This window comes from Rhinopithecus roxellana, chromosome 18, assembly GCF_007565055.1.
Source record: "Rhinopithecus roxellana isolate Shanxi Qingling chromosome 18, ASM756505v1, whole genome shotgun sequence".
NCBI classification, from domain to species: Eukaryota; Metazoa; Chordata; class Mammalia; order Primates; family Cercopithecidae; genus Rhinopithecus; species Rhinopithecus roxellana.
Window position 1 is genome coordinate 97,472,576 of NC_044566.1, and position 26,595 is coordinate 97,499,170.

The following is a 26,595-nucleotide window of genomic DNA, read 5'->3' on the forward strand; positions in this document are numbered from 1 at the left end:
GACCCCAATACAGTAAAAGCTGGAGACTTAAACACCTCACTTTCAGTGCTGGATAGATCTTCCAGACAGAAAATCAACACAGTTACATCAGACTTAATCTGCATCATAGACCAAATAAATGATCCTAATAGGTATTTACAGAACATGTCATCCAATGGCTGCAGAATACACATTCTATTCCTTAGCATATGGATCATCCTCAAGGATAGACCATAAATTTAGTATAAAACAAGTCTTAAAACATTCAAAAAATTGAAATAATATCAAGCATTTTCTCTGACCACAATGGAATAAAATTAGAAATCAATAACGAGGAATTTTGGAAACTATACAAACACATGGAAATTAAACAATATGCTCCCAAATGACAAGTGAGTCAATGAAGAGATTAAGAAGAACACTGAAAATTTTCTTGAAACAAACAATAATGAAAACACAACACATCAAAACCTATGGGGTACAGTGATACTAAGAAGGAAGTGTATAGCTATAAGTGCCTATATCAAAAAAGAAGAAAAACTTCAAATAAACCAACCTAACAATGCATCTTCAAGAACTGGAGAAGCAAGAGCAAACTGAACCCAAAGTTAGTAGAAGAAATATAAATATTAGAGCACAAATAAATGAAATTGAAATGAAGAAAGCAACACAAAATATCAACAAAACGAAAAGTTAGTTTTTTTGAAAAGATAAAATTGACAAACCTTTAGCCAGACTAGAAAAAAAAGGAGCAAAGACCCAAATAAATAAAACCAGAGATGAAAAATGAGATGTTACAACCAATACTGGGGAAATTGAAAGGATCATTAGAGGGTACCATGAGCAACTATGTGCCAATAAATTAGAAAACCTAAAAGAAATGAAGAAATTTCTACATACATACAACCTACCAAGATTCAACCATGAAGAAAGCTAAAACCTGAACAGACCAATAATAAGTTACAAGATCAAAGCCACAAGAAAAAGTCTCCCAGCAAAGAAAAGCCTGGGGCCTGATGACTTGACTGCCAAATTCTATCAAACACGAAAAAGAAGAACTAATACCAATCCTAGTCAAACTGTTCCAAAAAATAGAAGAGGAGGGAATATTTTCAAACTCATTGTGCAGGGCTAGTATTACCCTGATACCAAAGCCAGACAAAAACACATTAAAAGAAAAAAACTACAGGCCAATATCTCTGATTAGTTTCAATGCAAAAATCCTCCACAAGATACTGGTAAACTGAATTCAACAATACATTATAAAGATCATCATGACCAAGTGGGATTTATCCCAGGGATGCAAGGATGGTTCAGCATATGCAAATCAATGTGTGTGATACAGCATATCAACAGAATAAAGGACAAAAACTGTATGATCATTTCAATTGATAATGAAAAAGTATTTTATAAAGTTCGACACCCCTTTATGATAAAAAACCCTCAAAATACTAAGTATAGAAGGAACATAGCTCAAAATAATAAAAGCCATATATGACAGACCCAAACTAGTATCATACTGAATGTGGAAATACTGAAAGCCTTTCCTCTAAGATCTGGAACACAAGGATGCCCATTGTTGTTCAACATACTACTGAAAATTCTAGCTACAGTAATCAGACAAGAGAAAGAAATAAAGGGCATCCAAATTGAAAAAGAAGTGAAATTATCCTTGTTTTCAGATGATATCCTATATTTTAAAAAACCTAAGGACTCCTTAAAAAAGGACTGTTAGAACTGACAAATTCAGTAAAGTAGCAGGATATAAAATCAACATTCAAAAATAAGTAGCATTTCTAAATGCCAATAGCAAACAATCTGAAAAAGAAAATTTAAAAAATCTTATTTACAATAGCCACAAATAAAATTAAATACCTAGGAATTTGAAGTCAAAGATCTCTACAATAAAAAACTATAAAACACTGATGAAATAAATTGAAGAGGAGACACAAAAAATGAAAAGACATTTCATGTTCATGGATTGGAAAAATCAATATTGTAAAAATGTCCATACTACCCAAAGCAGTCTGCAGATTCAGTGCAATCCCTATCAAATTACCAATGACATCCTTCACAGAAATAGAAAAAAAAAATCTAAAATTTATATGGAATCACAAAATATCAGAATAGCCAAAGCTATCCTAAGCAAAAACAATGACACTAGAGGAATCACATTACCTGACTTCAAATTATGCTACAGAGCTATAGGAACCAGCATGGCATTGGCATAAAAACAGACACCTAGACGAATGGAACAGAATAGAGAGGCCAGAAACAAATCCATGCATGTATAGTGAACTCGTTTTTGACAAAAGTGCCAAGAACATACACTGGGGAAAAGACAGTCTCTTCAATAAATGATGCTGAGAAAACCAGATATCCTTATGCAGAAGAATGAAACTTGACAATTATCACTTGCCTTGTACAAAAATCAAATCAAAATGGATTAAAGACTTAAATGTAAGACCTTAAACTATGAAACTACTATAAGAAAACACAGGGGAAACTCTTCAGGACACTGATCTGGGCAAAATTTATTGAGTAATATCCCACAAGCGCAGGCAACCAAAGCAACAATGGACAAATTGGATCATATCAGATTTAAAAAACTTATGCAGAGGAAACAATTAACAAAGTGAAGATACAACCACAGAATGGGAGAAAATATTTACAAACTATTCATCTGACAAGGAATTAAAAAGCAGAATATATAAGGAACTCAAACTACTCAACAGGGAAAAATCTAATAATCCAATATAAAAATGGGCAAAAGATTTGAATAGACATTTCTCAAAAGAAGACATACAAATGGCAAGCAGGCATATGAAAATGTGCTCAACAGCACTGAATATCAGAGAAATGCAAATCAAAACTACAATGATAAATCATTTCATCGCAGTTAAAATGGCTTTTACCCAAAAGTCAGGCAATAATAAATACCGGCAAGGATGTAAAGAAAAGAGAACCCTCATGCACTGTTGGTGGGAATGTAAATTAGTGCAATCACTACTGAGAACAGTGCATATGATGGATCTAGGTTGTACACTCCTTATGAGAACCTAATTAATGCTTGATAATCTGAGGTGGATCGGTTTCATCCCCAAACCATGCCCTCCACTTGGAAAAATTGTCTTCCACGATACTGATCCAAAAAGTTTGGGGACCCAAGTCACAAATGCAAAGTTTTTGAAACAGAAACAAACTTAAGTGTGTTTTAGGAATAGAGTATTACAATGTAATCTGGGGGACAGTTGTGTAACATGATGTCAGGAGGTAGGCAGCAACCAGATCGCGTAGTGCCTCTAAAGCTATTAAAAGGGGGTTTTAATCTTATTCTGTTGAAAACGGGAATCCACCAGAGAGTTTTAAGCAAAGGACTAACAGATTTAGGGTTTTTTATTTTCATTTTTTCCTAACAAAGAAAACTGCAGACCCAGTCTATTGCAACGGAAAATTCTAACGTTTTTATTTAGGAAGAATTAATACAAATCCAACATAAACTTTTAAGGAAGAATGGATACAAATCCTACGTAAACTTTTCTAGAAGCAGAAGATAAATTGTTTGCCAATTTATTTTATGAGTTCAGCATTACCTTGATACTAAAACCAGTCAAGGACATTACAAGAAAACTACAGATCACTATACCTCATGAACCTATATTCAAAAATCCTTAACAAATATTATCAAATCAAACCCAGCAATACATTAAAATGATAACACCTCATGATCCAGTGGGGTTTATCATAGGAATATAAGGCCGGGTTTTTTTAATTTTAAATTTTTGGGTATATCAGATTTAGTTTTAAAGGCATTATTCCGGCTGCTCTATGAAAAATGGATTGTAGAAGGATAAGCAGTGTGCCCAGATAGGAGTTAGGGTACTATTGCAGTAGTCCTGGTAAAAGATGATGATGTCTCAAATTGTGTGGGGTAACAGCAGAGATGGAAGTGGAGAGAAGCAAGCAGATTTGACATGTATTATGGTGGTAATAAATGGGATAGATGGGGATGGGAACAAGTGAGGAATCAGAAATAATTCCTAGATTTGGTTCAAGTAAATAACTGGTGTCATTTCCTGACATGAGGAGGTGTAAAGAAGGACAGAGGAGCTATTTCAGAGGATGAAAATCAAGTTCCTTTTTAGTCATGTTATACTTGAAATGCCTCTTGGATATCAAAGCAGATATGTCAAAAAGACAACTGGAGTTTTTGGTTTCCTTCCTTCCTTCCTTCCTTCTTTCCTTCCTTCCTTCCTTCCTTCCTTCCTTCCTTCCTTCCTTCCTTTCTTTCCTTCTCTCTCTTTCCTTTTTTCTTTCTTTCTTTCCTACTCTCTCTTTCTTTCTTTCTCTTTCTTTCTTCTTCTTCTTCTTTTTTTTTTAATGGAGACGAGTCTCACTGTGTCGCCCAGGCTGGAGTGCAGGGGTACAATCTCAGCTCACTGCAACCTCTGCCAGGGCTAAAGCAATTCTCCTACCTCAACCTCCTGAGTAGCTGGGATTACAGGTGCACGCCACCACACCTGGCTAATTTTTTGTATTTTAGCAGAGACAGGATTTTACTATGTTGCCCAGGTTGGTCTCAAACTCCTGAGTTCAGGCAATCCACCCGCCTCAGCCTCCCAAAGTGCTAGGATTATTGGTGTGAGACACCTCACCCAGCTGACAATTGGATTTTTGAGTGTGGATTTCAGAGAACAGAATGGGCTGGAATTCAATGAAGTTGGGAGTCATGTGATTGGATGAGATTACTGGAAGAGAATGTGTGAAGAATGCCCAGGACAGAGCCCTGACACATCACACATTTGAAAGTATACTGAGGGAGGAGGAGACTGCAGAGTTGGCCAAAATGTAGCAGGGAAACCAGGAGAGTGCAGCACCATAGAATATAAGAAGAAAGCAGTTCAAGAAGGAGGAGTGAATGAGTGTATTAGTCCGTTCTTGCATAGCTATAAAGAAATACCTGAGACTGGCTAATTTATGTACAAAACAGGTTTAATTGACTCATGCTGTATTAGTCCGTTTTCACGCTGCTGATAAAGACATACTCGAGACTGGGCAATTTACAAAAGAAGACTTAGAGTTCCATGTGGCTGGGGAGGCCTCACAATCATGGCAGAAGGTGAAAGGCAAGGAGGAGCAAGTCACATCTCATGTGGATGGCGGCAGGCAAGAAGAGAGCTTGTGCTGAGAAACTCCCATTTTTAAAACCATCAGATCTTGTGAGACCCATTCACTATCACAAGAACAGCACCGAAAAGACCCGCCTCCATGATTCAGTCATCTCCCATTGGGTCCCTCCCACAACATGTGGGAATTATGGGAGCTATAAGGTGAGATTTGGTTGGGACAGAGAGCCAAACCATATCATATGGCTTCACAGCCTGTACGGGAAGCATGATGCTGGCATCTTCTCGGCTTCTGGGGAGGTCTCAGGAAACTTGCAATCATGGTGGAAGGCAAAGGGGTAGCCAGTACTTCACATGGTCAGAGCGGGAGGAACAGGGAGAAGGGGAAAGTGCTACACACTTTTAAACAACCAGATCTTGTAAGAACTCTATCAAGTGAACAGCGCTAGGAGGATGGTGCTAAACTACCTCCTATGGGAGAAACCCACTCCCATGATCCAATCACCTCCCACCAGGCCCCACTTCCAACACTGGGCATTACAATTCGACTTGAGATTTGGGTGGGGACACAGATCCAAACCATATCACTGAGTAAGATGAGAATTAAGCATTGACCTCTGGGTCAGTGACCTCGATAGAGCAGTTTTAGGGGAGGACTGAGGAAAAGTCAAGTAAGAGTTGATGGAAGACTAAATGAGAGGTGATAAAGTGCACACAGCAAATACAGACAACCCAAGAAATATTTTTAACAACTGTACATTCAAAATTGGTTAGGATAGTAAATTGTATTTTTACCATAAATTTTTAAAAATTATAGTACAAATAGCAAAATAGTGATAACTGTGTGTTGGAAAATTTTCATAATAAAGTAATAAAGTAGCATTGTTGTTGTTGTTTGTTGTTTAAAAGAGTATTGCCTAAAAGGCAGCAAGGCAATGGGGCTTTACTCAGGGAAGGGTGAGGGTCAAGAAAAGGTGGTTTTTAAAAAAATTTTTTAATGGTTAGAGATTAGATAGTGTATTTGACAATGGCAATGATCTAATAGGGAAACTTAGTGTTGCAGGATGAAGACAGCAACTTTGAGAGACAGTTCTTGAGAAGTGGAGATGTAATATAATCCAGAGAATATTGGAACTCACTTTTAAGGGTTATCCATCTAGTCCCAGCCAGAGCAATGACTCCAGACGTTTTGTTCAAGCTATTTCTACAGCTACAGCACAGAAGAAAAAAAAAAAAAAAAATGAACGTGGAAAATGCAAAATGCATACCTACAACCACCAGGGGTCACTGAAGGCTAATTCTGCTTTTGGATTAGGAGAAACCTAAACAGATAGTTTTAAAAATAGGAATGTCATAGTTAATTTCATGAAATTACTGAATCATGTAATTCAAATGCTATAGATTTTGTTTCCTTGTTCTTAAAATAATAATACCATAATGAAATGTATAGTTTTGAGAACATAGAAAATATATAAAAAATAAATTTTAATAGAAAAAAACCACTTTGTTGTAAATTGCTAAACAGCTAAAAGCTAATCTAGACATCGTCAAACAAAATTTATTTCACTACCATACCACTTAACCTAACTCTAGCATGTAAGTTTTCTTTTAAATTGGTGACTCGGTTTCTTCATGTTTTAAGTATAACAAACCATACTGAAAACAGATACTAAAACTAGAGGAAAATATAATTAAAGTTTTATATTCTGTTATGAAAAAAAAGAAATAAAGGATACTGATATATCGGATTTCTCCAGGGATTATGCTACTTTTCCTAGTGGAATAAATAATGCTTTATTTTATCAGATTATCTTCAGTTAATTATAAAAGTGTAGCCTAAAATGTTTTTGATAGCTATTTAGGCTTTGAAAGGATCAACTGGCAAGAGGGCACAAAAGGTTCACTTGTTGGACCTCTGTTACCAATTCATAGCAATATGTAAAGTAAAATGAAAAAAACAAACAAAAGGACCTAGCTAGAGTCTAAGCCAAGATAAATATTTCTATAGACTAGAAACAGAAACAAACAAACAAACAAACAAAAAAACACACTAGTCATGTGCAAGCAGAAGCCACGGGAAAGCTGGTGTATGGCTTGGGTCCAGAAAGGCACCAAAAGTAATCATGTTCTCCTTTCTGCTTGACACCATCACCAGCACAGCCCTATTATGGCTGCTTGTTTACTTGGAATTGTAGAAACCTAGGAAGGGGGAATCAACCTGCTCTTGACTGGTTCTTCAGTATCAGCCTGGAAGCACCATTATAAGATAGGAGAGAGTGAGCATAGAGAGAAAGAAAAGTGGGGGCCGGGCGCGGTGGCTCAAGCCTGTAATCCCAGCACTTTGGGATGCTGAGACAGGCGGATCACGAGGTCAGGAGATCGAGACCATCCTGGCTAACAAGGTGAAACCCCGTCTCTACTAAAAAATACAAAAAATTAGCCGGGCGTGGTGGCGGGCGCCTGTAGTCCCAGCTACTCGGGAGGCTGAGGCAGGAGAATGGCGTAAACCCGGGAGGCGGAGCTTGCAGTGAGCTGAGATCCGGCCACTGCACTCCAGCCTGGGCAACAGAGTGAGACTCCGTCTCAAAAAAAAGAAAAGAAAAGAAAAGAAAAGTGGGAAAACAAAAATGAAAATACACAAAAATATACCTTTCAACTCAAAATGATACTGCAAAATAACATTTCAAAACATATCAAGAACTCTAATGCTAAGAAAGACAAGCAGCAAACCAATTGAACCTGAACTCACTAATATGAAATTAATTGTATAGACTAAGGATGCTGATAGACATAGATAAATAACATCTGTAAATACAAGAAAGAAGTATGTAACAAAGCCTGTATAAACACAGTAAGAACAGGTAGATGTAAAAAATAATTAACATCCTAGGGCTGCCATAGTGAATTACCACAAACAGAGTTTAAATAAATTTATTGTTTCATAGTTCTGGAAACTAGAAGTCCAAAATCAAGATACTGATAGGCTCTGGAAAAAAAACCCTTCATTGTCTCTTCCTAGTTTCAGGTGGTTCCTGACAATCCTTGGCATTCTTTAGCTTGTAGCTGCATCACTCTAATCTCTTCTTCCATCTTTGCATGATGTTCTTCCTAATGTGTCTGTCTGTGTGTCCTCTCTTTTTCTGATAAGAATACCAGTCATTAGATTTAGGGGCTACCTGACGCAGTATGATCTCCTCGCAGTCCTTAACTAAGTACATCTACAAAGGCCCTATTTCCAAATAAAGTCACATACTGTTGTTCTGGGTGGACATGAATGAGAGAAGGGGAAAATACTATTCTACCCACTGCAATAATTAATAAATAATCTTGGAAATTTTAAAAGTTAGTACCTAAAATTCAGAAAAATTATTTAAAAGAACCTAATAGTTGGGATAAATGCTAAAACACAAAGTGAGAGAAGTAATAATTGGAAGAAAAAAATTTGTTTTAAACATATCACTATTAAAAACTCTTTAGACCAAGTTCGTACAAAAATTTTAGTAAGAATTAGAATATCCTTAGAGAGTCCTAGAAAATTTGAACCCAAATTTAATTAAGTTTTCTCTAATGCTTTATCTAACAGTTACATCTGTAGATAAGGAAAGAGAGATGATAATCATCTGCCTAGGAAATAGGAAACAGTTTTTTTCCCAGTACTTATGGAACACTTACAAAATCTACCAAATACTAGTTCACAGAGGATTTTTACAAAATTCTAAGAATGGTTATCATATGTTCTATGTTCTTTGCCCATAATGCATAAATTGGAAGTGAACAATAATCAAATTCTTCCAATACAAGGTATGGAAAGTAAAAATGTATTTCTAGCCGGGTAGAACTGATGTGGCAGTTCAATTTAGGAGATATTTACTGAGCATCTGCTATGTACTACACTTTATAAGGCTAAAAAGAGGTGTGGAACAATGCCTGCCCTCAGACTGCTTACAGTACAAAAGGAAAGTAGGAGTGAGGCTACAGATATGGGAATCAGGATGGGATAAATGCAGAGTATCCTAGGGACTGAACGGAGAGAGTTTCTTGAAGTGGGGTTAGGGCTGTGTGTGGATCATGCCCATGTTTACTTCTTCAGCCTAAACAACTCTTCTGAGTTCAGATTAGGTAGCCAGCTTTGTACTTGACATCTCCATGGGCTTCTCAAGTACAACTTGCCTAAGATGAAGTTCTTGGGTTTGTTCCCCAGACGTGGCAAATGGCACCCTGGTTCCTCCAGGTGCTCATCTTTTTTTTTTTTTTTTTTTTTTTTGAGACGGAGTCTCGCTCTGTCGCCCAGGCTGGAGTGCAGTGGCCGGATCTCAGCTCACTGCAAGCTCCGCCTCCCGGGTTTATGCCATTCTCCTGCCTCAGCCTCCGGAGTAGCTGGGACTACAGGCGCCCGCCACCTCGCCTGGCTAGGTTTTTTGTATTTTTTAGTAGAGACGGGGTTTCACTGTGTTAGCCAGGATGGTCTCAATCTCCTGACCTCGTGATCCGCCCGTCTCAGCCTCCCAAAGTGCTGGGATTACAGGCTTGAGCCACCGCGCCCGGCCGCAAAAGCAGTTTTAAGAAAAATGCATTCATTCAAATATAAGTAATCATAAAGGAATGGGTTGAATGGGCAATAAGCAGATGAAAATGTGCTCAATATGATTTGTCATCAGGGGAATGCAAATTAACCCATAGAGATACCATTACCTACCCACCAGAATGGCTTATAATGAAAAAAAATTGACAACATCAGGTGTCGTAAGCATGTGAATCAAATGGAATTCTCATACATTGCTGGTGAGAGTATAAAATGGTGCAACCACTTTGAAAAACTGGTAATATATTAAAAAGTTAAACACCTATCTACTCTATGACCTAGTTACTCCACTCCTAGGTATTATTAATCTTAGAGAAATAAAATCAAATGTCCACAAAAAGCCTTGTACAGTAATGTTCATAGCAGCCTTAGTAGCTATGAACTGAAAACACCTCATGTGTCCATCAACAGGGTGGATCAACAAAAGAAAAATCTGTGATGTATTCATTTATATGATTACTAAAGGGCAAACACAAAAGACTGGGTACTGTATAATTCTATTTATATGAAGTTCAAGAATAAGCAAGACAAATCTGTAGTGAATAGCAGTTACCTCTGTGTAAGGGGATAAGGGGGAATAAGGGAAGTTTCATATTTGAAGTGTTATATATATAACATTTATTTTATATATATATATATATATATATATAAATTTTTTTTGAGATAGAGTCTCACTCTGTCACCCAGGCTGGGGTGCAATGGCACAGTCTCGGCTTCACTGCAACCTCCTCCTCCAGGGTTCAGGCGATTCTTGTGCCTTAGCCTCCCAAGTAGCTGGGATCACAGGCGGGCCACCACTCCCAGGTTTTTTATTTTTATTTTTATTTTTATTTTTATTTTTATTTTTATTTTTAGTAGGGACGGGGGTTTTACCATGCCAGCTAGGCTGGTCTCAAATTCCGGACCTCAGGTAATCCACCTGCCTGGGCCTCCTGAAGTGCTGGGATTACAGACATGAGCCACTGCACCTGGCCTTTCTAAATCTTTCTGATGAAAAAGTTGGAGAACTAATCAGAAAACAGTGGATCCTGACAGAAGTGGAAATGGCAACATCTAAGATAATCAGGAAGACCTAGTGCAGTAAGTCTTCAAGTGTGATCCCCAGAACAATAGCATAGCATTGCCTGGGAATCTGCTAGAAATGCAGATTTTCTGACCTCATCCCAAACCTACTAAATCAGAGACTTTAAGAGTGAGAACATCTTTCTGTGTTTTAACAAGTCTTAAGTTTTATAACAACTGACAAAGAGGATCTGAAGTCCTCAAAGTATCCTGAAGTTTATCCTCCACCTTCTTTGGTTAAGGAAGCTTTGCCACCTTTGCATGTGAAAACTAATATTTTATCTTTGAAGAGCCAAGCCACACTGTCACTACAGCAACCAGAATGCAAAATTAGCATGGCCTCATGTGGTTTGGCGGGGCAATGTTAAATATTGCTACAGAAGAGTTAGAAATCTAGAAGTTCTGGGAACTTGCTAATTTATATCCTCAAACCTTAAGAGAATATTTCTGGGAATAGATTTTAAGGCTATTAGGTCAAGGAACATGGTCCATATTTTGAATCAGGTCAAATGTACAGATATGGGCACCTCCCAGAGATTAGGTATTCAGGGTGCTAACAAGTTGGGGAAAGACTATTCAATGCAAATATACACTGAACTTTGTCCCACAAAGTCAGAAATCCCCCAAATCGGAAATCCCTTAACAAGTATAAAGGAAGGAATGTTAAAATTTCAGGAAAAGGGAATAAAGATTGGATAGATTATGCTCATCCAGTCTAGACACCTCTTCACCACATCTTTGATAGAAACTTTTATCTTAGTTACAAAAAATATAGGTTGGTAAGGGGTATCCGTATGGTTTTAGTGTAGGAAATGGAAACCCCTCTGGGTATTGTAAGCAGCAAGGGAATCTGCATAGAATTAGATGCTTGCCCAGTCATCTAAAGGGCTAGAGAAGCTGGAACGTGGGGTGGGGAGGGCAGCATTGGAAGTGTTACATTCAGGAGTTCTACCCTCCAATAAAAAAGTCAGCGCAGTCACTTCTGTCTCAGCAGCCACTTGACACCCTTGAAAGTTGTGACCAGACACGCAGAATTCAGCTGCTGCCTTTGCCTATGATATCCATCCTCGTAACCCAGCATACCAGCCAACCCAGCAGGAAAATAGCCTCTTTCTCACTTCTGCCTTTCACATCATTCAAGAGTAGATCTAATTGGCAGAAAACAATTTGTTTCCAGAATATGAGCTGGAAATGAGTCCAGAAGCGTGGTTTTTAGCTTTCTAACCTCTGCAGAGCAGGACGGCATATCAGAGGAAAGGAGCATGGAAGTATAGTGAACTAATTCTGTATCTACCCCAGAGGGAGCAGACAGTTCTTTACAAAAAGCCTCCTCTGGACTTGAAATTCTGGGTGCAGGAGCTGCCACTGAAATGGGCTCCCAGACCTCAAAGGGATGGGAGGAGTTCAGAGTGCCTGCGCACATTTGGAAATTATTAACCATCAAAGATAAACTGATCTTGGTTATCCTAACAGATAGGAACATGGCCATGGTAATCAGATTCCAAACACTAGTCTGACTTTCATGAATATCTGGCTGTGATAAATTAATCACAGGACTCCAAAATGTGATATTTCATCAAACTGTAGGTTATCTAATATTTGACCTTCCCATCCTACCCCACCACAGATGCCAGGACTGAGCCAACTTCCTTGAAAGGTAAGTTTGGTTGTTGTTGTTGTTGCTTTTAACCTATTTTCCAGTCCTGAGTCAGTTCAAGGGAAGACATTAATGATTCAATTGGACTGGAAGCTGAGACTGCCATCTGGCCATTTTTGCCAGTTTCCCTCTAAGCCCTGCTTATGTTGCATTGTACAAATTTTGATAAGTTGTATTTTCATTTAGTTCAAAATGTTTGTAAAGTCTTCCTGAGATTTCTTCTTTGATCGATGTATTATATAGAATTATATTGTTTAATCTCCAAATATTTGGGGATTTACCAGTTATTTTTCTGCTGTTGATTTCTAGTTTAATTCCATTGTAGTCTGACAATATACTTTGTATGATTTCTATTATTTTACCTTTGTTAAGGTGTGTTTGATGGCCCATAATATCTATCATGGTGAACATTCCATGTGAACTTGCAAAGAATATGTGATCTGCTGTTATTAGATGGAATATCCTATAAACATCAATTAGATCACGTTGGTCAATAGTGCCTTTCAGTTCAATTATGACATCACTGATTTTCTTCCTGCTTGATTTATCAGTTTTTTTTTTTTTTTTTTTTTTTTTTGAGACGGAGTCTCGCTCTGTCACCCAGGCTGGAGTGCAGTGGCCGGATCTCAGCTCACTGCAAGCTCTGCCCCCCGGGTTTACGGCATTCTCCGGCCTCAGCCTCCCGAGTAGCTGGGACTACAGGCGCCCGCCACCTCGCCCAGCTAGGTTTTTTGTATTTTTTAGTAGAGACGGGGTTTCACCGGGTTAGCCAGGATGGTCTCGATCTCCTGACCTCGTGATCCGCCCGTCTCGGCCTCCCAAAGTCCTGGGATTACAGGCTTGAGCCACCGTGCCCGGCCGATTTATCAGTTGTTAAGAGGAAGGTGTTGAAGTCTCCAACTATAATAGTGATTTTGTCTATTTCTCTTGCAATTCTATCCATCCTTAGGTATTTGACATTCCGTTCTCATGTACATAGATGTTAAGATTGTTATGTCTTTTGCAAACATTGATCCCTTTATTATTATGTGGTACCCCTCTTTATCCCTGATAATTTTGCTTGTTCTGAAGTCTGCTTTCTCTGAAATTAATATATCCACTCCAGATTTCTTTTGATTAGTGTTAGCACGGTATATCTGTTTCCATCCCTTAGCTTTTAATCTATCTGAGTCTTCATATATAAAGTGGATTTCTTATACATAACATTTTGTTGGATCTTGTATTTTAATCCACTCTTAAAATCTGTCTTTTAATTGGTTTATTTATGTATTGGACCATTCATAGTTAAAGTGATTATTGATATAGCTGTGTTAATATTTTCCATGTTTGTAACTGTTTCTTAATCCTCAAATTGGATTAAACAATAAAGTAGTTTATTATCTCACTTGACTGGAAGTCCAAATGTAGGACAGACTTCAGGCACAATATGATCTTCTGCTCAATAATGTCATTAATCACCTAGGTTCTTTCCATTTTTCTTCTCTGTCATTGTTGTTAGTTTCATAATTTAATATATGTCCATGAGGAATGCCATCCCCTTAGATGTGGTGATTTTATGCAATGCATTATCTGAATATATGCAGGACCCTCTTCTATGGCCATCTGAATTACTGCAACTACCTTGATTTCTTAATGGGCCATGAAATGTAAAAAATGTTTTTTTCCATCTTTTCCTTTTTCCTTTTCTGTTGCTTGTAGGGTGTGTTAATGTGGCTAAATTTACCACTGAGGCTATAGATTTAAGAAACAAGACATAATTAAAAAGGAACTAGAGGTAAAGATAGACATAATCCAGAAATTGCCATTTCATGCATCTTCCTGGTATTGTATCATGACAGTGGGAGGTGCTGTTGGGTAACCTCTCAGTGTGGCATAGTCTGAGAGTCTGCATAAGGTATTTACTTTTTACTAACAGGATATTTTTTGAATTGTTACTATGATTTGAATATGCCACATCCAAAATTCAGGTGTTGCCATTGTAATAGTATTAAGAGATGGGGCCTGTAAGAGGTGATTTGGCCATAAGGGTTCCTCCTTTTATGGATGGGATTAAGGTCCTTATAAAGAGGCTTCACAAAGCGTTTGGTTCTCTTGTCCTTCCAGCTTTTCTACCATGGGAAGAGGCAGTGTTTTTCCCCTCCAAGGATTCAGCCTCAAGGCTTCACCTTGGAAGCAGAGATTGGATCTTCACCAGAAAATGGAACATGCCAGCACCTTGATCTTGAACTTCCCAGCATCCAGAACCGAGAGAAAATAAATTTTACATCATAGCAGCAGAAACAAACTAAGACAGCCTCCTTCAGGAGCTTCACAGAACCTTGGATGCCTCCTTGCCCAGGAGCCAGTGGGGACACCTGGCCATTCCTGGGAGGTGGAGAAAGGATGCATGGAGGAAGAGGAGGCAGCCACCTGGCTCAGAGAACACTAAGCAGCAAAATATTGAAAGAGTTGTAGTGCTTCTCTTAACTCCTTCTATTAAAATGCAAGGGGAGAGAAATGATTTCAAGATAAAATTTATGATTTAAAGATAAAATTTATAATTGAAAGAGAAGCAGAATGTAAAGATTTGGAAAATTCACAGCCTGAGCATATAAAGATTTGAAAAATGTGTAGGAGAGAAAACCAAGAGAATGGCCAAGTGACTGTTGATAGGGAGATTAGTATGGCTACAAGGAAGCCAGGTGCTTTTCATTAAGACAATGGGAGAGTGACCCCAAAGGCAATTCAGAGATCTTTGAGGCTGCCATGCCCATCTCAGGCCCAGAGTGCCAGGGCCTTGAGAGAAGAATAGTTTTGCAGGGCTCAGGGGTTCATGGAAACTTGGGGCTCACTGCCCAGGGCTGCCTTGGGTCTCTGCACTCTGCATTCTGGGGCAGCACTCCTCAGCTTTCCCAGCTGTGGCTCAGGCAGGCCCAGGTGTGGCTCAGGCAGGCCCAGGTGAGGCTCAGGCCACCATCTTGGAAGGCATAGCCATACACACCTTGGCTGCATCCAGGTGGTGCTAATTCTGCAGGCTTGCAGAGTGCAAGAGCTGTGGAAGCATTAGTGGCCTCCACCTAGAATTCAAAGGATAACTTAGACACCATTGGGGCCCAGGCAGAGACTTGCTCTAGGGGCAGGGACACTGCAGAGAATCCCCACTAGAGCAGGCCTTAGTGAAGCCATGGGGACAGGGTCTCTGCCTCAGAGACCCCAGACCTATAGAAATGCCAGCATGCAATGCCAACCTGTGAGAGCCACAGGTACCCAACACCAACCTGTGACAACTGCTCCATGGGCTGTGCCCAGCAAAGCTGTAGGGGTGGGGTACCTTGGGGCCTTGGGACCTTAACCTCTGTCCCACTGTGTTCAGAAGGCAGGACATGAAGTAAGGGAAGGTTGTTCTTAGGCCTCAAGATTTGGTGTTGTTTGCCTTGTCGAGTTTTGGAGTCACTTGGAATCTGTTACTCCTTTCTGCTTCCCTATTTCTCTCTTTTGAAATGGGAATGTTCATCCCATGCCTAAATACACCATTGTACTTTGAAAGCCCTTAGCTTCTTTGATTTCATATATTCACAGCTGGAGGGAATTTGTCTCGGGATGAATCATACCCTGACTCTTACCCATATCTGATTTAAACAAGACTCTGGATTTTAGACTTTTGAGCTGATGTTGGAATAAGTTAAGACTTTTGGGGCTACTGGGAGAGAAGACATGTATTTTGTGTGTGAGAAGGATATGAAATTTGGGGACCACAGCAGAATGCTATGGTTCAAATGTGTCCCTTCCAAAATTCAGGTGTTGGCAATGTGATGGTATTAAGAGGCAGGGCCTTTAAGAGGCAATTAGGCCATCAAGATGCCTCCCTCATTAATGGGATTAGGCCCTTATAAAAGAGGCTTCACAAAGCATTCTGCTCACTTGCTCTTTCACTCTCTCTTGCCCTTCAGCTTTCTGCTATGTGAGGACACTACAAGAAGGCCCTCATCAGAAACTCAAACCTGCGAGAGCCTTGATCTTGGACTTCCCAGCCCCCAGAAGTATGAGAAAATAAATTTCTATTCTTATAAATTATCCAGTCTCAGGTATTTTGTTGTAGTGGCACAAAACAGACTAAGACATATCAATGGAAAGAAGAATGTGAGGGTATGTAGGTGCTAAGCAGCCAAGGAGGTGGATTTAATGGACATTGCATTTGTCTTGTTTTCATATTTCTCTGTATAGGTGCCTTCCTTTGAGGATTGCTACAGTGTTTTTCATGTAATTATGGTGGAGTTGTAATTTACACCCTGCCTTTAGCCAAACCACTTGGTTGGGCATGTGACTAAGTCAACTAGAATCCTTCTCACAGGAATTTATTTATTTACCTATTTATTTTTGAGATGGAGTCTCACTCTGTCACCCAGGCTGGAATGCAGTGATGCAATCTTGGTTTACTGCAGTCTCTGTCTCCTGGGTCCAAGTGATTCTCCTTCCTCAGCCTCCTGAGTAGCTGTGACTACATGCATGGGACACCATGCCTGGCTAATTTTTGTGTTTCTAGTACAGATGAGGTTTCGCCATGTTGACCAGGCTGGTCTCGAACTCTAGACCTCAGGTGATCCACCTGTCTTGACCTCCCAAAGTGCTGGAATTACAGGCATGAATCACTGTGCCCGACCCTCCCAGGAATTTAATTGTTAGAGTGGCAATGGACACAATCGAAGTTGAATTATCACAAGAACAGTGTCCTGTAATCCACAGAACAATCATGAGATGTGGGAGGTTCTAATGGCAGTTAAAATTTGATTTTTCTGCATAAAAGAGAACATTCAGATAAATGCCTTGAAAAGATTTCTTACCTGGAAGAGATGTCTAGATGCAGGCAGTTCAAGACTGATATGATCCCTTTACAACATCATTCTGCCTTCCCATCCTTAGTATGTGAGTCTTTCAGGTTCCAAGTGTGAAATAAAAGAAAATCTTGGGACCCCAAACTCACTATGCCAAAGGAGAGTTGAGCTTGACAACTGAGTTGGGGCAATACTGCCTATCATTTTGTTTCTAAACAGATGGTTGTAATTTTACAATTCCATGCCGGAGCCTTATACATAAGTCAGGTTCCCACAATAATAGAAGGCCATACACCTTCCCAGATGGCTTCCCTCACAAATCACAAAGAAATTCCCTGCAAGCCCCTAAATCTTTCAGGATACATTTCTCCCTATAAACTAGCCCTAAAATCTGTTAAATCTCCCAGTGACTGGTGTGCGATGGTATCTCATTGTTTTGATTTGCATTTCTTTGATGATTTGTGATATTGAGCATTTTTTCACACATATGTTGGCCACTTGTATGTGTTCCTTTGAGAAGTGTCTGTTCATGTCCTTTTCCATCAGTCAGAATGGCAATTATTAAAAAGTCGAAAAACAACAGATGTTGGCAAGGCTTCAGAGAAAAGGGAATGTTCATACACTGTCGGTGGAAACACAAACTGGTTCAGCCACTGTGGAAAGTAGTTTGGAGATTTCTCAAAGAACTTAAAATAGAACTACTATTCAACCCAGCATTCCCACTACCTGCTATATACCCAAATGAAAATAATTCATTCTATCAAATAGACACATATACCCATATGTTCATCACAGCACTATTCACTATAGCAAGGGCATGGAATCAAACAAAGTGGATTAGATTTTAAAAATGTGGTACAGGCTGTTCTGCCTATGGAGTAGCCTTTTTTTTTTAATTCCTTCACTTTCTTAATAAACTTAGTTCCTTTTTTTTTTTTTTTTTTTTTTTTGAGACAGAGTCTCCCTCTCTTGTCCAAGCTGGAGTGCAGTGGTATGCTCTCAGTTCACTGCAGCCTCCGCCTCCCAGATTCAAGTGATTATCCTGCCTCAGCCTCCTGAGTAGCTGTAATTACAGGTGTGCACCACCATGCCTGGCTAATTTTTGTATTTTTAGTAGAGACGGGGTTTCACCGCATTGCCCAGGCTGGTCTCAAGCTGTTGATCTAAGGTGATCCACCCACCTTGGCCTCTCAAAATGCTGGGATTACAGGTTTGAGCCACCACGCCTGGCCAATTATTCTTTAAACCATGTATATAATACCAAGGTTAGGTATCTGAACTGGGAATATGAGGCAAAATAAAATGTATTGAATTAGACAACACATGTGATTTCTGCCCTTCTTCATTTATCACCTTCATACTAAAGGACATTAGCCAGGTAATATCAATAACTATTTTCAAATGAGAGAAACAGAAACAACCATTTGAAATAAATTCAGCTACAATGCTTTTGTTTACTTACTGTACAAAATGATTAATGTTCACCAATATTATTATTTCATTCTTTAGGATCATTTCTGTCTTCAAAAAGCAAATATTTATTTGAGGACTTACTAAATGCTCAAAATACTGGAATACTTGAGGCTCTTATAGTCTGATGGAGGAGACAGATACCTTAATCATTAAAAAACATGTTTGATGTGACAATTGGTATAAGTGGTTTGTGCATAGATAAAGAATGCATCATGGCTGCTAAGTCATGCCAAAGCCAATTGGTTCTTCTTATTCCAGTTCTACACCTGTAGGGTAATATACTGATCGTGGGGATGGGAAATACATGTAACGCAAATGGTATATCAACAAATAATATTAATTAAGCAATCATCACACACACACACACACACAGCTACGGAGTTTACAAAAACCGGATTTTTCAGAGCAATGTCCCTAGCTACCTCATATTGTCTGAAATTTCTTTTTCTTTTCTTTCTTTCTTTCTTTCTTTCTTTCTTTCTTTCTTTCTTTCTTTCTTTCTTTCTTTCTTTTCTTTTCTTTTCTTTTCTTTTTCTTTTTTTCTTTTTTTTTTTTTTTCCTGGAGTGCAGCGGTGCGATCCCGGCTCACTGCAAGCTCCACCTCCCGGGTTCAGGCCATTCTCCTGCCTCAGCCTCCCAAGTAGCTGGGACTACAGGCGCCCGTCACCACCCCCTGCTCATGTTTTGTATTTTAAATAGAGACGGGGTTTCACCGTGTTAGTCAGGATGGTCTCAATCTCCTGACCTCGTGATCCACCTGCCTTGGCCTCCCAGAGTGCTGGGATTATACGCGTGAGCCACCGCGCCCGGCCTATTGTCTGAAATTTCTATCTAGAAATCTTTCCCCATAGTACTTAGAGGATTTTTATAGAGATCTTGAATTTTCTATCAAAATAATTTTAAAATTAGACCAATTTAAAATCCCATCATGGTCATCCTAGGCCTTATGGCTTCAAATAAAACTAAAGCAAGGAATTCAACATAAATACCTATTTAGCTGTTGCTATGTTTGAAGCCTTGTGCTAAAGTATGGTTCAAACTTGATTCTGTCAGGGAGAAGCACAAGGAAAAGCACTTTTACAACGGCATGTTGGTCCAGTAACAGCTCTGCAACTACTCCTTTCTAATTTAAATATATATATATCTGCAGCACACAGGTTTTGCTAAAGATGTCCTCGTATTTCTCCAGATGGTATATACATACGTTCTGGGTTACTTGTTTCTTAAAAAAGACTGACTTTTGTCCCACGTGTTCCAATTTTAGGTTAAATAAATAAGCACACTACTCCGGACCCACGTCTCCTGTAATTTGCAGTGTCTAACTTTCTACCAACAAAGATCTGTGCCTTTCATCCTGAAATGGGCATAACGGAAAGAGACACAGAAATCTACGTGGATTTAAATCCTAGACTGCTTTGGAGAAAAGTCCCTAATCTCGGTTTTCCACGTCACTCAAATGCAGGGCCACACTAGATGGCCTTTTCAAGGTCCTTTGCATCTGCAGACTTCCGCGGTTAAAACGCATCTCTTCTTGAAAGATAATTCACCTGAAGCTCCTCCGGGAAATTAGCTTGCTGAGGGCCAGGCCAGCCACCGGGTAGGAGCGAATCTGGTTTCTCTTTGAAAAGCCTTCCTAGGGTGAGCATCCTGCGCCAGCAACAGGGCGCACCCCCGCACCACGTGTCTGCGCCAGCTGCCGGATTGGCCAAGCGTATTTTAGCGCTGCAGTCTAGACGCGCGCAGTCCCGCCCAGCTGCCAGAGGAGCCGGGACACCGAGGGAAGAGGCCGAAGGGAGATCGCGGAGGGGAGGGGGCGGGAGGGGGGTGGGGGATCCCGAGTCGTCAGTGGTCCGGAGTCTGGAAGGCCCTGGAGCGGCGCCAGGCGACCCGCCTCGCCACAACTTGCCCAGACGAGACACGTTTCATCCTGCGCCCTGCAAGAAGGAGCCGGCCCGCCTCTCTCCGGTCTGCTGTTCCTCGGCCTCCGCGGGCCCTGCCCGCGTCAGCAGCGACCCTGGGGTCTGGGTCCCCTGTGTCGCCCCCGCCTGCCTGCAGCGCCCGGCACCCGCCCTGGAGCGCGCAGCTGGGGTGAGCCGAGACCGGGGATGCTCCAGACGCCCGCAGGAGCCGGTGGAGGACCGGGTATCCCGATAACCGCGAAGCCGGCCCTCCTGCCTCTCCCGGCTGCGAGCCGAGCTGCTGCAGATCCAGCTGGCGCAGCCGCCGGAGCCCCCACTGCCTGTTTGCCTTCCAAGGAAGGGCGCCGAGGTTCCCCCAGAACCCGCGTCTCTCGGCCTTTGCCTACCCATTCGGCTGCCCGGCGGTGCCATGCGCCTGGGACCTGAGGCGCCGCGAGAGGCTGGGGACCCTGCCCGGGATGGGGGAGGGAGGGAACGGGAAAGCGTGCCCCCTTCTTTCCTGTTCCGGCCATCTTGTGACCGAGATCCACGCAAGGGGGAAGGGGTGGCCAACCGCACGGCTCCCCACGATGGAATGTGGCGGCCAACGGAGATAGGCGCCTCGGGCCAGCGGATCTGTGCGCCCAGATCTCAGCGGGGGCGCGTGGGCCACCCGCACGTTCATCTCCGAAGCCCTTGGCCCAAATCATGGGTTAATCCTTCTAACAGGCCAGGGGCAGCAAAAATAAAAGGGATAAGGGGCCAGGAGCTGATGTTTCCTTAACTAAGTGCCCAAGTCATTTGATCGTTCTTCATTCACGTGTCTATTCAGCAAATTCTGAATGCCTTCTCCGTGCCTGTCCTCTGCTAGGTGCTAGGGATATATACTTGAGCAAGAGAGACCACAGCTCTTGTTCCCGCTGATCCTGCTGCCCAGTGGATGGAGCCTAGAGTCTACAGATCTGCCAGGTCGGTGTCTTGATGCTCTTAAATAGATGGGGGAAGCTGAGTCTTAGGGCTGACAATTTGTTCTAGATCAGGCAGCAAGTAAATGACAGAATCAAACTTTGAAACTAATTATGTCTTTAGCGCTTTTTATGCCTGATTGCAGGAATCGTTCTTTTATTTTCTAAAGGCCAATTAAAAAATACTTGGACGTATGGTTTATTTGAAACCATATGAAGTGTGTGTTTTATTTCCTGGATGTTTTTGCATGGGTTAATTTCTAGTTAACAATATCTTGAAAGTGCTAAATATATTTGATATTACAACTTTGCTTCCAGTTACTCTGAATTGTATTTTCCTTTCTTCTGTTCACATATTTGGATGTTAGGAAAGAAAAAAAATTCCTGATGTCTGGTCCAAGCAGGAATTTCCCGGTGGATTGGGGAATGTCTGGCTTTTCCTCAGCTTATTGATCTCTGTAGTAACCACTGAAGGCCCCCAGAAGACCTGAACAAATGAGAGGCCTGAAGTCTACAGGTTGCTGCTAGAAATATTTTAGCCTCTCCAAAACCCAGAATGCAGCCCCGATCCAAGTTTGTCAGGTAAATACAATGGCCCTGTAAAGCTTGTTGGTAAAGCCGAGGGCTAAAATCCCCCTCCATCTGTTTCTACCTTCAGCATTTTGAGAATGTATCCTTTTGGAAAGGCGGGTGAAGTATTACATATTTTGGGGAGTTCTTTGGTTTGTACTTTTTATCAAAATGTTATATTTAGGCTGCTGACCTACAAAGAAAGAAAGATTCCATTTAAAAAGCAACTTGGGTGTCAGAAATCTAGAAAGCCTGCCATCAAATATGATTAACTACATTTCATTTAAAAAACAACTTTACTGAGATATAATAAAAACCCACCCTTAATTTTAAGGATACAATTCGGTGAATTTGGTCAAGTGTATATTGCTGGGTAATCAACACCTCAATCAAAATGAAAAACATTTCTGTTATGCCAAAAGCTTCCTGATGCCCTTTTGCAACGAGTCCTCCTCTATCACATTTAATTGTATATATTTTTATTGCTTAATGTTTCTAAATCGTGTGTAAAAGATGAAGATGAATAGATACTTTTTTTTTCCTATTAATGATGGAATGATTAGGTATATCTAATATCAAAGCCTAAGGCCAGGGCTACAGTGAATAAATAACCAAGGGATGGCAGTTAAGACCAAAGGTTCCCAGGGATGTGGCTCCCCACGCCTGCCTTAGGGACATGGAGTGTCCAGCCCCAAAGGCCAGGGAGGGTGGCGCCCTGGGGAGCCGGCACCCAGGACGTACCCTCTTCGGGTGAACGGCTGTGTCCACTTGGGCTCGTCCAAGAGGTCTTCTCTGGTCCGGCAGGGTTCTGGGTGCACGCTGAGCGCGCGCGGGCGGACGCGCCCTTTGCTCCAGGTCCGGACCTGGGGGCTGCCATAGCAACGTCCTGGACACCCAGACCTTAGGCCGCCGCCGCCGCGGAAGCAAGGAACCCGGCCTTCTCCCGCTCCTGAGGGCTGTGGCGGCGGCGGCCCGGAAGGCGGCCCAGGCTGGGTAGAGATCGCCCGGCTCCTCCTATGCAAGCTGAGGCAGCGGATTGGCTTTCAAGTATGGTAAGAGGCGGGAGGCCGGGGCGCCCCCGACGGGGACGCGGGGCTGGGGAGGACCGGGGCTTCCCCGGACCCCCAACTCCCCAGCCTGCCCGCCCCCCATCCCCGCCTCCCGCCGCGCTCTCTTTGTGCCCCCCGCAGCCCTTCCAGAAGCATGTCTACTACCCGCTCACCAGCGGCCCAGAGGGGCCCGACGTCGCTGTGGCCGCCGCCGCGGGCGCGGCCTCCATGGCCTTTGTGACCCCCAGCGCGGCTTCGGGGCCCCAGCCCTTCTTCCAGTTCAGGCCGCGGCTGGAGAGTGTGGACTGGCGGCGCCTGAGTGCCATCGACGTGGACAAGGTGGCGGGGGCCGTGGACGTGCTGACCCTGCAGGAGAACATCATGAACATCACCTTCTGCAAGCTGGAGGACGAGAAGTGCCCACACTGTCAGTCGGGGGTGGACCCGGTGCTGCTGAAGCTCATCCGTCTGGCGCAGTTCACCATCGAGTACTTGCTGCACTCACAAGAGTTCCTCACCTCTCAGCTGCACACCCTGGAGGAGCGGCTGCGCCTGAGCCACTGCGAAGGCGAGCAGAGCAAGAAGCTGCTCACCAAGCAGGCGGGGGAGATCAAGATGCTCAAGGAAGAGTGCAAACGCAGGAAGAAGATGATCTCCACCCAGCAGCTGATGATTGAGGCCAAAGCCAACTATTACCAGGTGGGCAGCTGTGTGTGAGCACAATTCATAATCCAGTAAACAACTCAGTTCCCATTTGATAGGCCTGTCCTGTATCACCACTCTTTCTTCTTAAAGATTTATATTGTATATCATAAGACACAGTCTATTTAAGCAAAAACAGTAATTTTAACCAGCAAATGTCATGGTTTATTACCTTCTGCAGACGATCAGAGGATTAATAATTAAACAATAAATGTCGTCTGTGGTGCTTTATGAAAGTTATCTAAATGCTGGTTGTTGAAACACTTTCCTCCTCTGAATCAACCTAATCATGAAAAAACCATATACAAATTGCTGTTGAAGTCAGTCCCCAAACAATGCAGAATGTTTAAATTTGTAGGGTCTTTTTCTCATTTTTATAAATTTTAAAATATTTTCAAACTGACAGAAAAGTTGCCAGGAGACTGTAAAGAATTTTCATATGCCCTTCACCCAGATTCCCCCATTATTAACATTTGCCACAGTTCCTCTATTTCTGTATACATATTGTTATTACTTTTGAACCATTTCACAGTGAGTTGCAGATCCTAAATATTTTGATGTGTATATTGTCTAAGAACAAGGACATTCACTTACATAACAGTATTTAAAGAATAAAATATTTTTATCTTCTGGTCTTAATCTTCTACTGTTTTGGGTTAGACATTGAGTCCAAGATAAATATTGCAATTTTTGAGTATAACATAAACTAATGTATTTTTTTTATTGACTAGTTGGAGGAAATGCAGAAGGTGTAAACAATGATTGAGAAAGATATTGAAGTAAGCAACAGATTAACAAGATTGATGTCATGCCCTTACTTTCTAGTCCTTTTGGCTAACTATGGCTTAAAAGGCCTCACTGGAGTTAGTAATAGTGGAGCCAATGCATGAATGCTGGAGAGAACTGGGTGCAGGGCAGAGAAAATGGTGCAGTTAATATTGCTCAGAACTGACCCAGTAGGAGCGTTGAGTGTTCTTAAGATAGGGGAACAGTGGCTGGGTGTGGTGGCTCACGCCTGTAATCCCAGCACTTTGGGAGGCTGAGGCGGGCGGATCACGAGGTCAGGAGATTGAGACCCGAGACCATCCTGGCCAACATGGTGAAACTCCATGTCTACTAAAAATACAAAAATTAGCTGGGCATAGTGGTATGTGCCTGTAGTCCCAGCTACTTGGGAGGCTGAGACAGGAGAATCGCTTAAACCCAGGAGGCGGAGGTTGCAGTGAGCCAAGATTGTGCCACTGCACTCCAGCCTGGCAACAGATTGAGACGCCATATCAAACAAACAAACAAAAGGGAACAGTTAATATTATTAGAAGGACTTAGTGTTTGGTCTTGAGTAGACAACCCTGAGGTATAATCTTCAAATGACACTGGGCGTTGCTAATTGCTTATTTCATAAATGCTGCTTAAAAAGTAAATATTTTCAAATAGTGCTCAGGTGGTCTTTTTCTTGTGCAACAAATAGAATGGATTATATTTAAACATTTTTTAAAGGTTTATTATACTCCAGCTTTAGCAGCTATCTAGTGAAATGTTAAAACCTCTAACATACAGAAATTGTATGTTTATAAACTTTTTTTTCTTTTTGGGGGGTTACTATAGAAATAGCTGTTATAAGAGAAGATTTTCTTTCTTTCTCTCTTGAGATGGAATCTCACTCTGTTGCCCAGGCTGGAGTGCAGGGGCGCGATCTCGGTTCACTGCAGCCTCGGTCTCCCAGGTTCAAGCGATTCTCCCACCTCAGCTTCCCAAGTAGCTGGGGCTACAGGTGTGCACCATTACGCCTGGCTGATGTTTGTATTTTTAGTAGAGACAAGGTTTCACCGTGTTGGCCAGGCTGGTCTCGAACTCCTGACCTCAAGTGATCCACCTGCCTCAGCCTCCCAAAGTGCTGGGATTACAGATGTGAGCCGCCACACCCGGCCTAAGAGAAGATTTTCAAATGTGAATGATAAGTAACAATTAAAAGGTAATGACTCAATTTATCAAATAAGTGACACCTACTACTTTTTCAGCTACCAGACCTTGGCAAGTTGCTCAACCTCCCTGTGCCTCAGTTTCTACTCTGTGAAATGGGAATATTAATTGTACCTACCATATAGCAGTTGTTAATGGGGGTTGAATGACTTAGTGCATGGACTGTGCTTAGAGCAGTGCTTGGCATTTAGTTACCGTTTTAGCTAATACCTGGTAATGAGGGAAAAACGTTTTGTGACATGACAAATAACAAACCTGACTTATTACAAAATGTGAACAATCATATGACTGCTATCATGTGAGTTTTTCTTTCTTATCTTATACAGAAAATCCAAAGGCTGGACTCCTTGTTCTGACACAATGATTGGGTCCACTGCATTATCAGTTTTACCTTTGAGAAATTGTGGTCTCATTCTCATTCTCATACCACTTCACGCTGTCTCCATTCCCTTTGCTTTAAGAAATCATAAGAACTGAGTAGCTGAGACAAAAAAAATTAAAGATGCCTGTTCTTGGAGGCTTGAACACACAGACACACAGACAGAAACACACATGCATGCACCCTAATGGGTTTTTCCCCCATGGGGTGTGTGTGTGTGTGTGTGTGTGTGTGTTGTGTATACGGGGAGTAGTGATGGCAATGTGTAAGGTCTTTTTCCTCAATATTTTATTAAAAAAAATTAAAACATAGAAAAATTAAAATGACAATGTAGTGAATACCCATATATGGGAGATTTTAAA

General features: G+C 41.4%; 1 protein-coding gene across 1 annotated transcript in view; it reads left to right on the forward strand.

Annotated features, from left to right (window-relative positions):
- Positions 1 to 20,448: 20,448 nt before the first annotated feature.
- Positions 20,449 to 26,595, forward strand: part of DZIP1 (DAZ interacting zinc finger protein 1) — a 64,195-nt gene continuing 58,048 nt past the window's right edge. Inside the window, 5 exon segments of the mRNA XM_030922329.1 lie at positions 20,449 to 20,778; positions 21,460 to 21,557; positions 21,922 to 22,135; positions 22,928 to 23,175; positions 23,314 to 23,871. Coding sequence (XP_030778189.1) covers positions 23,140 to 23,175; positions 23,314 to 23,871 — 594 coding nt within the window. The 5' untranslated portion in view covers positions 20,449 to 20,778; positions 21,460 to 21,557; positions 21,922 to 22,135; positions 22,928 to 23,139.